Source organism: Ammospiza nelsoni, chromosome 2, assembly GCF_027579445.1.
Source record: "Ammospiza nelsoni isolate bAmmNel1 chromosome 2, bAmmNel1.pri, whole genome shotgun sequence".
Classification (NCBI taxonomy): Eukaryota; Metazoa; Chordata; class Aves; order Passeriformes; family Passerellidae; genus Ammospiza; species Ammospiza nelsoni.
In genome coordinates this window covers 92,889,511-92,908,031 of record NC_080634.1, presented here as the reverse complement: position 1 = coordinate 92,908,031, position 18,521 = coordinate 92,889,511, and the positions used below count along the sequence as shown (strand labels likewise).

General features: G+C 41.2%; 1 protein-coding gene across 1 annotated transcript in view; it reads right to left on the bottom strand.

Annotated features, from left to right (window-relative positions):
• The window catches only part of SH3RF3 (SH3 domain containing ring finger 3), a 247,313-nt gene that overhangs the window by 40,953 nt on the left and 187,839 nt on the right, over positions 1 to 18,521 (bottom strand). Inside the window, exons 5-6 of the mRNA XM_059467004.1 lie at positions 6,964 to 7,064; positions 2,746 to 2,916 (exon numbers count right to left, since the gene is read on the bottom strand). Of these exons, the coding sequence (XP_059322987.1) occupies positions 2,746 to 2,916; positions 6,964 to 7,064 (272 nt within the window). The remainder of the gene's footprint in view (positions 1 to 2,745; positions 2,917 to 6,963; positions 7,065 to 18,521) is intronic.

Genomic DNA, 18,521 nt, shown 5'->3' with positions numbered 1-18,521 from the left:
AAGATGGATAACACAATCTGTGTGTGGCTATGGAAGGGGACTGAGAAGCTGCAGGCTTGACTGGGCTTGGCTGAACACTCACCTTATTGATGTAACCAGCCCTAGCTTAGACTTGCTAAGAGAATGCAACAGGGACAGGAATGCAGCTGACCTGAATGAAAAAGACGTCCAAAGAGTTGTTGACACCTCTCTCACTCCTCACTTTAAACAGGCATAATTTCACCTGAGTGGCCAAGTCCCTTCAGAGGGGAGGGACAAGGCTTTTTCTCCTATGAATTGAGTTCAATTAAAGCATGTCTGGATCCTCTTACCATTGAGCAAAAAACTCTGACTAGGACAGAAGGACACTTAGGAAGACAGAAGGACATCAGTGGACAAACTCAGCTGCTGCTGAGCACCTCTTTCTCACTCAAGTTCCTGAATGATTGCCTTCCCCAGCTGTAGATGCCATGAAACAGATGGATCATTTTGTGCTGTTTTCTTCTCCTGGGCTGCTTCTTGCGCCAAGGTCCTCTTGCAGGAAAGGACAGCACAGAGATATGAGGCAGAACAAAGTAAAATGGAGGAAGTGGAAATGAGGCAGTGCAAGGGTTTAGCAAGAGAGGAGAGAATAACAGAAAAAGCATTAATAGTCATCTATGGAGTATAGAACTGGGAGAAACTCTGGGTCCCCAAGATGGCATGGGAAGACAGAGAGGAGAAGAGGAGAAAGGAGTATGTTGAACAGTCTGGTTCAGAGGATATGGGTGACAGAAGAAATAACCCTAAGAAAAGAGTGGAAAGCCTAAAGAGTGGAATTCTGATGGAAAAAGACCAAATCACAGGCTGGAGGATATGGTCCAAAAGGGCAAAAAATAGCTATGCCTCCTGCCCAATCCTCCCTCCTCCTACAGATGTATGGAAAGACATCACTGTGGTATCACTGACTTGACTCATCTCATGGTATGAGGTTTGTCTGGACTACATTTTGCTAAATAAATCTGATTTTTTATTTTCTTCAATTTTTTTTATAAGTCCCCAGGTTGGGAAAAGCTGGGAATCCCACCAGATGGAAATCTTGACTGTCTGTCATCTGCTGTGAAGAGCTGGCAGGGTGGCAGGAAGGTTCAGCTGGAGCTGGCTTGGCCATCTGCACTAGATTCAGTTTGCCAGAAAAGCACATCTAACAGTCCACTGAGAGCTGTGTTCAGGCAAACATGCACACCAACAAGTACAGAAACTATCTGTGAATCCAACAGAGATGGGTAGATGTTGGATGTGGCAAATATTCTCTGCTGCCCTGTGCCTGTCTGCCCATCTAAAGAGTTTTGTTCTTTTTCCGTAATGCTCCACTCACACACGTGTTTTGGCAGCATATAAATCTCGTTCAGTGTTATTAAATTCACAACTTCTTTTCCTTGGGTTTTGTAGGGTGTGGCAGAAAAACATGTATGAATCTAATCCTCTGCTTTTCTGTCAAAGGGGAACAATGTATGTTGAATGTAGTGGAAATAGGAGATTTTGTTGATATCAGATTTTTATTGCTGTTCTCACTGAGGGTGATTTATACAGGAATTTAATTAGCCCACAGGATCATAAATATAATCATAATGCTGTTTTCAGGTTTTGTGGAAAACACTTTTGCCCTTTAGCACTTCTCTGTCTTGTTCTAGCTGTGACATGCTGCATTTAATAAAGTCTTGCTGATTCAGATAACCGACCCTTCAGCACAAACCTCCTCACTAATTAAGAGCTGAAGAGGCAAGGAGCAAAGGCAGCCAAGGGTCTCTATAAAATAAGGTAAATACCTTTAGGTTGATGAGCAGTGAAGAACCAGTGAATTAATATTTGGGGTTTCCTTACTGAAATGCAATATTAGGATTGTCAGCAGGCTTAGTTATTGCCTTCTGATCTGTTCTTAACTTTTGGTGTTACTCAGGACACATGCGGCAGACTTGACAAACTTTAGATGCAACAAAGCTGGATCAATTTTTCCAGATCAACAGTGTCTGAGTTGTGAGGTGCCCTTTTCTGGAGAGGAGTCAGAGATGGTGGAGACTGTGTGCGTGTGGGAGGAGAGACTGAGAGCACATGAGAAGGAATGAGTTCAGTTTGCCAATCCACAGTTCCTCTAAAGGAGATACGGGCATACATATGCCAGCATTTACCTGCAAGGAACATGTAGGGCAAACAGTCTGGGACACAGAGATTGACTTTCTTCTCAGCTTCTCAGCTTTGATATGGTATTGTCCAATAGTGAACTCTGACAAATGGCATTCCTCCCTCAAAAATGCCTTTTTTCCTTTTCTCATCTGCTGCAACTGAGGCAGGGGTAGGTAAACTCAGACAATTTACTTAACTCTCCTACCACTTTAGAATTTTAACTGTTCAAACATTAGTCCAGATCCAAACTATCCCAGATCTCTGCTTTAGGAAGAACAAAATCGAGATGAGGAGCTACTGAAAAGCAAAACACGAGCGTTTTTAATTTTGTTACGTGTCCAGTAGTTTTATAACAATAAAACCATTAGCCAACAGATTCTTTACAATAATAAAACCTGGGCCTATCAGAGGTTATAAATACATCATCTAATACAACTGGTGCAATCTCCTGAGGACATGGATCACTCAAATGCTACAACCATCAAGTCTCATTACTGAAGTCCACAGTGCAGAGGATTTCTGGAAGAGGAATGTGATTTAAAAGCAGAGCTACATTTTTTCGGTGCCATCCAGAATGCCCCAGTAGAGGCAGGTGGTCCTCACCTTGACACGGGTGTCACGTAGTTGCCTGGGAAGACTCCAGACATGCCACTCCTCAGAGAGGTGCCCTTGAACCAGCCGTCCTGGCACTTCTCAATGACGCGGTACATCTCCCCTTTGCGCAGCTCCAGCTCATCGTTCTTCTGAGGCTTGTAGGCATACAGGGCCAGGTAGCTGTGGGGAGAGGTCACACAGGGAGAGAGCACACAGGTGACATCAGCCACCACCTGTCCTGATCCAGCTCCAGCCCCACAGAGCAGAGAGAGCTGCTCAGAAGTTGAGGTTAAAAAGGGACACCATTACAGGCTGCTTCACAAACAGGGAAGGGAAGAGACTGGATTCTAAGACAATAAGGGAGTAACTAATCAAAGTAAAAGGTAATTTAGAAGTTGATGAGACATGCTTCTCTTCCAGGGCATAACCAAACCAAAACAGTGCCACAAAGCAGCACCCAAGTTAAGGATGTATCAACAGTTTCAGAAAAACATGACAATTACAGTGACAGCCAGAGTAACAAGGGCTGGAGTAAGAGGGCTTTGCAAATCCTGACATCTGGAAGAAATATACATTCATTTGCTTCAGGTGGGATCCACCTCTGTTGTGGAGTTTAAGAGGAAAATAAATAGGTAAGCTATTTCAAAATAGGTAGGCTATTTCAAAAGCTTTTCTTGCAGCTTTCTCAATGCTATTTATGCTGGCCAAGTTTAGAAACAGCACACCAAACTGTTCTGATCTAGTATGGTAATTCTTGTACTATGTTGGTAAAACAAAAAGTGAGAAAGGGCCACATTCTGCAGAGGATTTTTTATTTAAGTAAGTGAAGTGGTAGAATTTGGTTTTGAATGTCTTGCAAGTATACTAATAAATCTTTAATACAGGATCCAATATGTAAAACTTTTTATTTATTTAATTACAGCTTTTATTTATTCCCTTTGTTTAGAGTCTTTCTATTTATCTCTCTTTTGTCTTCTGTTACTACTTCAGGGATGTGTCTAGTGTTGTGAAATGACTACAGCTTAAAATCCCTACAGAGACACTCTCTGTTTAGAGAGATTCTTGTTGAAAATTAAGAATGATTGCTTGCACTTTGGGAAATAATGGAAAGCCGGGATAGAATAGAAAGAGTGCACACACAGAACAACACTTTCTTTGTAAATACCAGATTTTCTTTGTATTATTGCTTTTCTCCAGATACAAAAAGGGATTTCTGGTAATTCTTGATCAAGGTTGTGCCTTCCTGAGTTTTTTTTTATTTATTTGTGATTTACAGGCAGTGAACATAGACTAAGAGAAATGGGAAAACAGAGAAAGTGCATTTGCACTACAAAGTGCAGCAGAATGCTCTTAGACTCAGGGGTGGGTGAGAAGAGGGTTGCTGCCCACCTTATAGCAGTGAACCAGAGAAAAAACCAAAACTATAGCAGTTGTAATTGTAGATTTTCAGCCAATAAAAATGATACATGACTTTTTACTTCTGCTCTCCAGGAAATATAATTGAGGAATAAATCCTGTTATTTTTCTTGATTCTACTTCTTTATTGTACCATAGATTTCCTTATTTTTATTCTGAAGGTAGTAAATAAACAGCAGTAACGAGCAGAATATGAACTATTTGGTAACAGCTCCTTGGGGAATCTTAGGCTGATGTGCCTGTTTACCACATGCATGGGGTACAAAGAGCTAATCAGAAACTATATTTCATTAGCCAACAGAGGGGAGAAACCACCCTGTACATGCTTTTTTTAGCCTATATAATCGGGTGGTCTTGAGCAGGTCTGTAGCTGTTCACCTGACGGAAAACATGAGGCTGCATATGATCTGAAGGACATTAAAATGCGTCACCCTGACAAGAAATAAGGTTGCATGCTTCAGTGCTAATCCTTCAGCACTGCAAGGACACAACAGAAAGTGCCAGACTGCACTCACTCAAGGGAGCAGAGAATGTGGCTTTGACTGTCCCTCTTGAAATTGCTGCTTACACAGGGTTCAGATTCAGAAGCTATGGGTAAAGCAGGGGGTCAGGGATAGAGCATTTTAGATAGATTCACTTAGCCTTTTCTCCCCACGGGCTACATGTAATAATGTAACTTACAGGTGGAGATTCTGGAAGCAGGTGCAAGGAAAATTACCCTAAGTGGATCATAGGCTGTTGTGCCTTGCAGCTATCTTCAGATCTCCTATTAGTTTCTTTTTGTTCTCTCCTACTAGCTTCACCCAGCAAATTCCCCCACGTCAGCTACCACTAAGTCTGAATACCCAATATCACAATGAGCCTAAACATCCTCTGGATAGAGCATTGAAATCCTTGCAGAGACTAAAAGAAGGTGTACAACAGCCCAGCACAGATGCCACACCAGAAAGACCAACCTCTGTATGGCTAAAGTGATGAAAGCTTCTGTGTGACAACCATGTAGGGTGACCCTGGCACAACACAAGTGATCAGTACTTTCTTTGTGGACCAGCAATCCCATCTCCTGTGCAAGGGGCTAGTGAGGATGCCCATCCCTGGGGTTCTCCTCTTTAGTTGCAGAGGCACAGGGTTCTCCAAATCCAGGGGCAGGCCCAGCCTGTGGGCAGGCATAAACTCCACTCCTGGCAGGGAGGCGGTTGTGGGAGAGCTGGGGGAGATGCCTGCTCTCATCCATGGCTGAAAACAATCTGATTGCCAGCAGCTTCCCTCCCCAGAATTTGTTTCTGGGTTTTTCCTCTGGCAGGAAATCAGGTCTAGTGGTCCCATTTGCTGAGGATGATTTTGCCTTAAGGCAAAGTCTTTGGATTTGGACACATTTCACTGCTCTCTAGATTTTAGGTGTGAAACTTCACCAGCTAATTCTGTACAGCCTAGAAAAAAGTGTTAAAAAAACAATCTGAAATCTTGCAAAATGTAGTATCAGATTATTCTGGGCTATGTGAAACAGCGAGGCTAAGGCTTGGAAGTGGGACCTGGAAGAACCCAAAATGTTTATTAGAAATTCCCTGAAAAAAGGTTGAAGTGTGAATTGTTCTTGGCCTTGGATAGCTGCCTGTGACTCTGCTTACAGCGCAGAAGCCCCAGGGTTTTGTCTAGAGTTGCACCTCCCCACTACTGCTACAGCTTTCAAATAATGCATCTTCTTTGACTGGAACTTGGCTTGTAAATGCAGAATGACAGACCGGATTACAAGGCTGCTTCACAAGGGAGATGACAGGAGAAGCATGGGAGGGAGCAGGGGAGGCTTGCTGAGGCATGGAGTCAGGGGCATTGCCTGAGAGCTGGAAAATGTCCTGATTCAGCAACCAGGTACTTCAAATGTTGCCAGTTATCACTTCCTAGTCAGGGCAAATCTTGCAATAAACACGTGCCCCACTATGTGCCACACAGGCTGTGCAGGGTGAGCACAGGGCAATGGTGAGACCTCTCCATGGGGCACTCAGGGACGTGTGGCATCTCTCAGGTATAAAGATCTCAAGTAGATAAGAAGAAATTTGTTTGGTTCTGATTAAACACCCCCATTGTTCTTAAGATCTATTATTTTCAGGATTTTGTGAATTCAGACCTTGTTTTAGCTATATCATAAAACCCAAAAATGTGGATACGCATATGTGTTTGTGTGTGTATAGTTGTCCTGCTTTTATGAGGTATATGTGTTGAGAGGAGAGGATTCAGTAGTTAATTAGACAAGTATCAGATAAACCAACCAGGCTAGAAGAGACTTGCCAAATATGAAATCTATTTGTTCTGTGAACCTTCTGTTATTCTACGCACTATTCAACAAGACTGTATGCCAAAGATGTGAAGTTCATTCATTGCCTTGTTCGTTCATTGTTGATGGCACCAAAAAAGTGCAACTGAGCCATTTTTTCTGGTTAATTGTGAATAAATCAGGTGTTTGATTGCATGGGACTACACCTTTTTAAGAGCTTTAAATGAAAGATTTTCTCTAGCTCAGAGGTACTCAGTTTGCTTCACAGTGATCTATACAGTTACAATAAATAAAGTCTAAAAGGGCTCACACAGAAAGGGGGAAGTCTTGCCCTGCCCTTCTCTATTAATTTTTTAATTTCAGCAGAGGCTGCCTCACATTTGAAATTGCAATCTCTCTCTTCTCAGAATGCACCTGAGCTGAGATTTGGGCATTCAGGTTTCAAGCACACACACACACACACACACACACACACACACACACACACACACACACAATTGGAAACAAAGAGTACACAGTGACTGAGATGAGCTGCTTACATATTGAGGGGGAGCTGGACCTTCGGTGGTGTTCCCTGATCTCCAATTATTGCACTTGTCCTGGGACCAGCCACTGTGGCTGTTCCAATTAAAGAGGAATCCTGAAAATACACAAAGAAGAACACACAAGGATTTAAGAAGAAGCTCATAATTTCCTAAATTTCTATGGGGTGAAGGCATAGAAGAATAAACCACATATTTTATAAATTCCTAGATTTTCTAACTTCATTATATTGCCTTAAAAAAGGCTTATTCTAGCCTTACACACTCCAAAAGTACATTTCTGACACAAAGGATTAGCAGAATTTCCATGTACCTGTCAGAGAAATTTTATTTGTAGGCGCATCTTAAAAGTTTTACAATGTAAAACTACTTAACTGCTTTGTAAAGTCAGCTCAGCATGTGCATCTGCAGTAGTATCTTCTCTGATAAAAGTAACCTTTTCCCCTCAAACACTTGTTTTTAAATTGGTACCCTTTTGGTAGTGGTTATGGATCTCTGGAGAAGAAGATACTATTCAATTTCCAAAATGCACTCTCATTTCTATGTACTCTTTTTATCATCAGGAATATTCTTCTCCTTCAAAAGAAGGTGACTACTCAACCCAAAGCTTTCTCTGAATGGAAAAAGTAGTTCACTCCACTTTTACCCCAGAAAATAAATCTCTCATATAGACAGCTGGACAGATCTTCTCCAGCCATTCATGTGAAAGGCAATTCTAAATGTAATCATTCATTTCTCAAAGCCTAATGCTCAGCCAAATTATATAGGGCAATCTCTTTTTGAGTTGTCTCACCAAAGTCCTCATTCATCTATGTCAAGAATGAATCCTGACTGGAAACATCTCCTGAACTAATGCCAAGGCCTGTAGCAACAGATCTTTATTGCAGACAGGGCAGAGCTGGGCTGATGGGACTTGTAGTGGTTTACTTGAACAAAAATTTGAACAAATTGCAGGTTTACTTGAACAAAAATTTGAACAAATTGCAGGTTCAGGCAGGGTGTGTTATACTCAGCAAAGACCCTGAGAAGTTCACAGGCCTCCACTACAGCTTTTCTGTTTCAAAATTCTATCTAACAAACAGTAAATATTGATTTTTGGAACACAAACATTTGGAACACAAACATGGGACAATTCTTGTACTTAAAAATGACACTGAATTAAAGCAAGACACAGAGTTAACCAAGACACACATTGTGACTTAATTACTGGATTTCAAGGTTATCTTATTCAAAAGAAGCCACATAATCATTACTGTTCTGTCTTGACAGTGCATTGCGGAGCTATATTGCTTTGCTGTTTATGAACACATTATCATTAGGAAATTGTGCAGCAAAACATGGAAACACAACACTGTGATTCTAAAGCTTTTGGCAAAAAGCAGCAAGATGTCTCATTTCTCACCAACATCTACACTCAATCATGAAATTTTATTGACAAGTACATCTCCTTTTTCTCATTATTTCCTCAAACTTTCTGGCTGCTTGCTCAAACAAAGAAGGATCCAGGCAGCTCTTGGTCCTATGTGTAAAAAGCATTCTTTCCAGCTCTGTGACTAAGGCTTTATTAATACTGCCTGTCATGTCAGTGAGCTAGTATCAACTTACAGAAAAAACACATCAGCCCACTAAAAATTTTGGGGATAGCTGGAGAATGATCCCTCATTTGTTATGTAGAGGTGGTTAATGGAGTTAGGGATTGCAGAAGATGTTGGGCTGAGACACTTGGCAGCTACCTCATCCAAGAGATAAATGAGAAATCAACTAGTTCAAACTTTGTGTTGTGCTACCACTGTATGCCTGCTCTGGACTAGAAAAAGTCTCTAAGAAAACAGAAAATGCATCAGTCCCCACCCTTCCTTGCTAGGAAAAAAATTAGATTTTATGTCATGAAAAAACAGATCTGAATGAACAGCCTCAGGATGCAACAGGAAGATCACAGCAGGAAGATCACAGCAGGAAAGAATAGAATAGGACAAAATGGAATAGAGTAGAATAGAATATGTATATTGAAAGTGACCTGCAACAAGCATCTAATCCAACTGCCTGACCACTTCAAGGTTGACCAATTAAGGACATGTCCAAATGCCTGTTAAACACTGACAGGTTTGGGGCATCAACCACTTTTCTAGGAAGCCTGTTCCAGAGTTTGACCATCCTCTCTGTAAAGAAATGCTTCCTAATGTCCAGTCTGAATCTCCTGCGGGGCATTCCCACAGGACCACTCCCTTGCATTGTGTCAGTGGACACCAGGGAGAAGAGCTCAGTGCTTCCGTTTCTGTTTCCCCTCCTCAGGAAGCTGCAGAGAGCAATGAGGTCACCCCTCAGCCTCCTTCTCTCCAAACTAGAAAAGTACAGTGTCCTCAGCTGCTCCTCTTAGGACATTCCTTGCAGTCCTTTCACCAAGATTTGTCGTCCTTCTCTGGATGTGTTCAAGGACTTTCACATCCTCCTTCCATGGTGGGGCCCAGAACTGCACAGAGTGCTCCAGGTGAGGCCACACCAACACTGAACACAGCAGGATAATTTTGGGTGACTGTTGATGCTCTGTTTGATGCACCCCAGGATGGGCTTTGCTCTCTGGTGTTTCACACTGAGCCTGCTGTTCACCAGCATCCCCCAGATCCCTCTCTGCAGGGCTGCTCTTCAGCCACTCCTCTCATCCATACTTGTGCCTGGCTTTACACCATCCCAGAGGGATCAGAATCCAGCCTTTTGAATTGTTACATTTCCTCCTGCTAATCATTGGCCAATGCTCCAGGGTACCTACATCCCTCTGCAAGATATTTTGTGTCTTCTCAAGAGAATTAAAAGCACCTCCCACTTTGGTATGATCAGCAAACTTGCCAGTGGTGCATTCAACTCCTGCATCCTGATCATTGATATATATGCATATGTGTGTGTGTATATATATATATACATATACACATATATATGTGTGTATGTATATATATATATATATATATATATATATATATATGTATGTATGTATATATATATATTCACACACGCATATATATATATGACAGAACTGGTCCTAAAACTGAGCCCCAAAGAACATCACTGGTGACCTGTCAACAGCCAGCTGTAGCCTGCAATCCTTTGAGATCTGGCCTTTGGCCAGTTCTTCACCCAGTGCATCACAAGTCCACTCATTCCATGGCTGAGCAATCTGTCCAGAAAGATGCTGAGGTACAGTATCAGAAGCCTACTAAAATCCTGAGAAAACTGTATCCACTGCTTTCTCTTCATCCACTACACAGGTGACCTTATTATAGAAGGATATCAAATCAGTTTAATGGGACTTCCCTTTTATGAACCTATATTGACTGTTCCTTATGACTGTATCATTCTTTAAATGCCTTTCGGTAGTACCCAGTATAATAATCTCAATAATTTTTCCAGCAACAGAGGCTAAATTAACAGGTCTGTAATTCCCTGGGCCTTTCCTCATGCCTTTTTTTTGTAGACTAGAATAACATTGTAGTTACATTTTTTGCAACTAGAATAACATAACAAGCTTCAAATCAGCGGGACCTCCCTAAACCTGCAAGATCTTTGACAGATTATTGAGAGGGGTCCTGCCACAACATGCACTGGCTCCTTCAGAACACTTGGATGAATCCATGAGGCCCCATGGACTTGTGAACATTCAGCTGATACAGCTGGTCTCTTACAATTCCAGTGTTCACAAATAGAAGGTCACTGTTCTCACATTTATGGTCCTCCAACTCAGAGGACTGGGAAGCTGTAGGTCTACTAAAGAATGAGACAAAAAGTGCATAGAATGCATCTGCTTTTTCTTCATTCCTGTTAGTCAGATTGACCAAGCACTATCAAGTATTTGCCACCTTCACCAAGTCACCAAGTATCAGCCCAATCTTTTCTTTAGACCTCATCTGAAAAAAAAAAGCCCTTCTTGTTATTTGAAACAACACTGGACAGTTTCAACTCTAACTGAGCTTTGGACTTTCATGTCTTCTTCCTGTGTAAATGAACCCCAGCTCTGTACTCAGAGCTGACTACTTCAAGGTTGACCAATTAAGGACATGTCCACCTTGCTTTCAGAGGTCATACAGTTTCATTTTCCTCCTGATCCACACAAGGAGTTCCCTGTTCAGACAAGCTAGCCTTTTGCTCTGCTTGCTTGACTCACAGCATGGTAAAGTTAACTGCTCCTGTGCTTCTGAAAGGTGAGTCTTAAATACTGATCAGCATATGTGGACTCCAAAGTCCTTAAAAGCAGATTCCCTTGGCACACCGCTAAGTAACGCCGTGAATAGCATAAAGTTTGCTCTCATGAAGTCCAGGGAAGCAACTCTGCCATCCTTTTCTGTCTTTACAGTGAAAATCCTCAACTCAGCTATTTCATGAACACTGTAGCCAAGACAGCCGCCTTACTGTCACATCCCTGATGAGTCCTGCTCTATTCACAAATAGTCCAGGAGGGCATCTTTCCCAGTTGGCTCTCTAAATATGAATGACAAGCCTCAAGAATCTCTATAAGCCTCAAGAATTTCCAAGACTTGTCACAGAAGTATGATATTTCCAGTTGATATCTGGGAACTTGAAATCTCCCATAATGACAAGGGCTACTGGTCCAGAGAGTTCTCCCAATTGCCTATAGAATTACTCACTGGTGCTTACATCCCAACTGGGCAATCAGTAGCAAACACTCTTTGCAATACCTGCTTTGTTTTCCTGCCCTCCAGTGTTCACCCAGAGGCTCTTCATCACATCATCACTAACTCTAAGGGCTGTGCAATCAAATCTCTCCCTTACTTATAGTGTCATACCTCCCCCTCACCTGTCCTGCCTCCTCCTGAAGCCTGTAGCCCTTGGTGCCAGCACTCCAATCTCAGGACTCATTCCACTAGTAGCAATGATATCCAGCTCTGGGAGCTGACCAATGCTTCATCTTTCTTGTGAGACACATGCTAACTCTTCTTTAGATCCTGTGATCCTCCCTCTGCACACTGCAGCAAAGTCAGTTTGCAGAGGTGCAGCTACCCCAGGCTGGAGTCGCCACTGCAGGCACCCTGGGCTGAGCCTGTCTGACTGCAGAGTGATGAGTTCAAGCCAAGAGAACAGAGCAGTAGTCAAAGCATCATCTATTTGCCTGTTTGCACTGACAAAAGGGCCCTCTGTGTCTTCTGTATTACTGATGATCTCAAGTGCTTCCTATTATGCTTGTACTAACATATAGTTCAAGGGATTAAGAAGTAATGTAACTGCCATTCACCATTGCTGGATGACAATTTTGCTTTCTTCCCTTGAATAATCCCAAAGATGTCTCCACAGTTCTGTATATGTCTATCTACCTGACATTCAGTTTGCCTGTATCTGGTTACTCCAATATTACTGCATCTGGTGCCAGCCTGGCACCTACAAACCATTCATTTTTGCCATTTTGTACATTTTGTACATTTTGTACAGCCTAGTATCCAAACTCTAAATCAGCAACTGTTTCCTGATTGTGCTCTGTTTTTTCTTTAGCTGCTCTCCCTACAGGCTTTGATATGACTGTGTACTTTCCAGTCTGTCTATGACCCTGCTTTTCATCATCAGGTTTTACTCCACAGGACCTGCTGGCCTTCCATACATTGAATTCAGCTCCTCTGTTCACATCTTGACTTTTACTGTCACAGAAGTATTCTGCTCTTCAGATTCATGTGTCTCTGTGCTCCTTGCTGTATTCTCTTGGTGGCTGCTTGATTGCTACTATGCATCTGAATGTTCACCAGCTTTGCATTTAAACTACAGTCCCTGACACAGTTGGGGAAGTCTTTCTAAGCTGATTTTTTCAAGGTCCTCTTGTCTCCTGTGTATTACTAACTAACTCATATCACAAAATACAGTATTGCTAGATTATTTTGCAAGACTGTATTTGCAATAAGATTTTGAAGAGACTGGTTTTTGCAAAAGAATAATCTCCTATTTCTTTATACTTTATACTTCTTTATAGTTATTTTCTTTATACTTCTGATCACCTGAGTTGGAAGTTTACCTTTCTACTCTTCACACAATTTTATGTGCATCTCTCCAGTAACTAGTAATACCAATAATCCTCCTGGAGAACACAGCAGGCCTTTCTCTACCGCAGCTGGTAGAAGGACTTAGTACATTTTCCTTCTTTATTTAGCCCTGGAGCCAGGTTGTACTTTTGCTACTGTGATCTAAGGAACAAGGTACTAAATATGTCCTCCTTTCCTCTTCATCTGCTCAGGGGAATGGGATCCAAGACAATGCTCTGATTTTCTTGTTCTCTGCTTTGATACCTTTAAGGAAGTCTGTGTGCCACATCCTTGCTTTCTGATGGCATGTGCCTACATGATCCATCTTCCTTGTGTGGCATCAGACACACAAATAGAGCCATGCACCCACATTACACAGGGAGGGCTCAAACACTGCAGCATTTGTGTCTTAATCCTTCTTCAATCTTTGCTACTCAGTGTTACTAAAGCCTTACGGGTAGGAGATGTCTCTGACAGCCAGGATTTTAAGAGGCACATAGGCACTTACTGATAAAAACAGGCACCTTGCAGAGTTTTCTCAGAGTGGCATTAAGTACTTCACTGCCTGATTCCCACAGATTTTATTGCAATTTAAGTAATAGGAGTCACTTCTGAAAATACCATTTGGTGCTCCTCTCTATCCCTATGTGTCTCTAATGCCTTTAAACATTTGGCCATTGAATTTCCAGATGTGACCTCCTCCTGGTTGATCACACATTCACACCTCTTGATTAGGAGGCTGTTTAATGGTGGCATGCACTTTTCTGAACCAGGCACTGCCAACTCTGATCCCATTTACTTAGGCCTGTGAAGAGCAAAATCTGACTTCTTCATGCTCCCGCTTCAGCCTGGCATCCTCCAAGCACCACTCACCACTGTTTCAGCTCAACAGCAGCAGCTCTTTTCCTCTGGACACTACAGACCCAGATGCCAGCCAGAAGGGAAAAGCAGCTGCACAAAAGTGTGCTGAAAGTCACCTCCAGATCCTTCTGCACTAATTTCTGCTTCTTGGTGACCATTGGTAGCACAGCAGCACCACCTGTACTGTGTAAGGCTAAATCCTGAGTAAAACTCCCAGACTATACACACAGGCACCATGGTGCTGCATGACAGGTATTTCACTCCCAGCTCATGCTGTGCCCTCTGTTTTTATCACCAGCTACTCTGGTGTAGTAGGTGATTATGTACTCATGGACTGGAGAATAATATTAAAAGGACTTTTTTTTTTTTTTTTTTTCCTGTAAACAAAACAGCTTCTTTAAGACGACTGAAACATTACTCCCCCTCAAATATTACTGACAAGCCCAGAGACACCAGGAAATTAAAGGTAACAACTACTCATCTGGGCTGAAACATCTTCTCAAACTCATTCACTTTCTCTTTTCCCATCCACATGTTTATGGAAGGATAAGAATGACTAATTTGGACTTCCAGCATAAATTATATTTTTCTTTTCCTTGCAGATTTACTTTAGATTTTCACCAGTACTTTAAGGCCACATTTGTGGTTTAATTTGAAAAGACAGGGTGCCTGTAGGGATTAGTGAAAGTGCCTTGCAAAATCAAGAGATTCAGTCTTCGAGCAGAATAGAAGCCTAGAAGACAGTGATAAAACTAGCAACAGAGTAAAATGATATTGCAGGTTGCAGTAGCCTTCACTGAAAAATAATTGTTGCTATCAGATGAATGTTCCTATCATCTAGAAAATCAACCAGAATTCTCAGTTTTGACTTCAAAGAAAATCCAGCACTCTCTCACCACAGGGCACTTACCACATTCATTAATTCTCAGGAAAAATTCTTTTAATGTCTTGAATGCATATTTACAGCTTACTTTAAATTTCTCTTTAATATTACTTTAAAATAAGAGAAAAAACACCCATTCAGCTCACATAAGTTGACATACCATCCTCTGGAAATATCATAAAAACAGGCTAATGGTCTTTAAGATTCCTGTGACTCGTTTCTCTAATTTGCTGACTCCATAAAACAATGACTGTGGCAATCATTCTGAACCATAATGTTCCTAGAAATAATGTATTGGCACTTAATGCATGGTAGTGACACCAAGTATTGATGAAAAGTGTTACATGCAAGATCAAGTAGCCTCATCAAATGCTAATTATCAAAGTGGGGGCTGAAATGGACTTACCAATTCTAGAGGAAGATTTTTTTTTCCATAACGGTGTGTGTGAAAAACAAACAAATGTGCAGGATAACAGCTGCAGCTGCATAAATAGCTGCATAAATACCCAGTTCCTTCCTGCAAAGACTGGAGCTAAATTTATATGATTTACTGAGGGGTTCTTACAACCTGCAAGTTTCTGTGGCTGTGGATGAAGGTGAGGCCCAGTATTATGCTAGCTTTTTCTAGGACCAGGTTGGCCCTGATTATTTTTGGTTTGTAATAGACCAAAAACTCTAAATCATATCTTCTCTCAGTAGCTCATAGAGCTATGCAAAGAACTGGAGAAGTCAAGTAAATTAATTTCCTGAGCTTCCATTTCCCCTATCCTGCAATCTAATGATGCTTGAAAGTTAGAAGAAAAAAAACCCAAATATTTTTGTCATTTTCTTCTGAAGATTCATCTGACATTACTATCCATAAAAGCGCTGATTATTATGGCTCACAGCTTCTCAGCTCCCCCAAATGAGGACTAATTAAGCATCATGTGGATGAGCATCATGAGAATTATATTTTATTCAGCCTTGTTTCTCTCAGACTATACTCAGGGTATAGCTCTCCACCACAAGGTTTTAAATAGGTTTGTAGTAAATAGTTTCTTGAAATTCTGGGATCAAAGAACATGAAAATCAATCAGAGACACAGGAAGGCTTCAAGTGAAAGCTTGACCTGTAAAAGATGTTAATTTAATCCCACACTCAGAATTGTCCTTTTGATAACTGTACAACAAAATCATCAGGATCCTGTGCAATGCCTCCTGTAGGAAGTCCCCATCCAGGGAGAAAATAGTGGTAAACAAATACACCCTCCAAGCAAAAAAAAAAAAAAAAAAAGAGGAAAATACACACTTTAGTAATTTCTGCTCAAATGTCATACATATGTAGACATAGTGTGTGCCAGATGAACAGGATTTTATGGCATGGGGTAAATACCAAGGCAGTGTCTCACTTACTCTTGAGACTTCTAAACCAGTAGGTGACTGGCAGGTACTGTAAAGCCTCAAGATTAGCTGTGTGCAAAAGTTATTTTAGTGGCAAAATGTTTTCAGGTTACTACCCTGAGGAGCATCTGGAAAAAAACATATTGTTTTTCTTTTACTGGCAATGGGGTTTCACGCACAGTTGAATAACCCTTTTAAAGTACAACTTTCTCTTCCTAGTTCCTGTAAAAAAATTAGGATTTATCTGGTTCTTGAAAAATCTTTCAAAATATATTTGTGATAAGGCATATTGTAGCAAAAAGAGAAGACACTGTCTCTTACCTGGTAGTTCCCTAAAGACAATTTTGCTTTGACCTGGATTCCTGGTAGCTTATGTAATCAGTCCATAGACTGAATCAGCTCATGAGCCTCATTTGCAACAGTTTTGACAAATAATGAAATATATCCCAACATGCACAGAGCATATTCAGAGACCTATTGGTAGCAAAAAAAAAAGCTGCTTACATTCCTGCCTAAAAATTTCTGTTTAAAAGAAGTTAACTCCTTCCCACCTACAACTACCCCTCCGCAACAAGATATTTACAATAGGCAATGTCTGGAATTATAAATAACTATGAATAGAATTGGAAATGCACATGGATAAATCATTCGTTTATATTAGACGTTAGCAAAAGCTCTTATGCATTTTTTGTGACATATTTTGATCTGAATTACAGAAAGACAGGTACTTTGCCATTTTGACTGGTGCCACCTCCTGAAATAGCTGCCCTTGGTTTCACCTGTCTCGCTCTTGTATCCAGTCAGTTGTCATTCACAGTCACCAACAGAGCAGATTGGATAGAATTTGGACTCCCAGCCAAAGCTGAAAAATACCTGAATTTGACTTATTTTCTCAGAGCTTGTTGTGCACTTGAAAATTCAAGGTTCATTTTTAGTCTCTGGATTTTAGGTATAATCTGTACGCCTCTCATGGTCAGCACATTTAGGTTATCAGCCAAGGCTCAATCAGAGTTCTGCTATTACATTTTCTCAGCTAAAATTCAGCACTTCTAAATAACTGATAAGGACACACTTCCAAATGATTTATATAGCAAGACACTTCAAGGAACATTTTTCATTTCAAATACTGTCAATCTTTGGGATTGGGAGCGTTCAAGACATTATTCTCAGCTTTTCCTGAACATGTGTCCTCTGGTTAGGAGCTTGAACTAATACTTGCAGATACAAATTGGCTTCTTGTGCATGGTCATGAGTTGTTCAAAACACACACAAAAGTTGCTTCTGTGGGGAGGGTCCTTTCTTCCCCACTCAGCTGTTACCCTGGTGTGCACAAAGCCATGCTTCATTATTCATGAGATGCTTTTTCTGTCAAAATCCAGGGGATTTGGAGCAGGACTGACCCATGACCTTTTCAACTAGCAGGGACGAATAATTCATAAGGGGTGAAAATGGAAGCAAGAGAAGCCATCTGAGGCCTAGGCATGATTACCTTCCAGGGGGACCTTCCCCACTCCCCAAGGAGTCTCAGTTACGAACCACTCCTCTGCACCCGTAACCTAATTCAGCTTCAGCTCCATCACAGGCCTGCAGCACTACTTACATCTTCAATAAAAATCCATTTTGCCAGTATGATAGGACATTCTGCATGATGGAAAGGCACTATTACCTTTCAGATGGAGATCTTACATTTAATGAGTGATGCTTAGCATGCAGCAAAAAGCATACAAGCAAATTTAGTTGCAGGCAAAATTAGGATTCCAGCATTGCCTCTTTTAAATTAAATGCTTTATATTCTGGCTATTGTGGAATTCCAGTCACTATTTTATCCAGCTGAGGTGACTTCAAGTTGATTCTTCTACCTTTCAAGCATCCCAAGGTTTGTAGTCAGTGAAGATGTTGTTTAAGACCATCATTCATTTCAAAATACATCTTGGCTTTTGGAAAACAGCTGAGCTGGTTCTGCTTAAAGAACAATGAACACATTATGGAAGGCCAGCAGTCTTTGATTATTAAATTAATTATATGCAGAAGTGCTTTCAAAACATGTGATTTCATAGTCTGGTCTGCAAGTCAGTGCAGAAATCAGTCAGAAATCTGTGCCCTCTTGGAGGCTTATATTAGTCTAACGACTCATAAAAACAAAAAAAGCATGTCAGCTCAGTGTGGAAGTCTGGTTTCAATTCACAAGAATTGACAAAAGCCACAAGAATAAAGCATCACACATGAAATAACTTCTAAGGGGTGGAACATATGCTACATTTAATGAAACATGTAAAATTTGCACCTAAATTTTAAGTTCTTGCAGTAACTTAGGCAGTAAGCCCTAGATGTCTCTGTTTCTTCTCATGTCAGCAGAGAGAAAGCAGGTGCTCCACATGTAGGTGCCTCAGGTCTGCAGGGAAAACTGATGCTTGTTCAGAG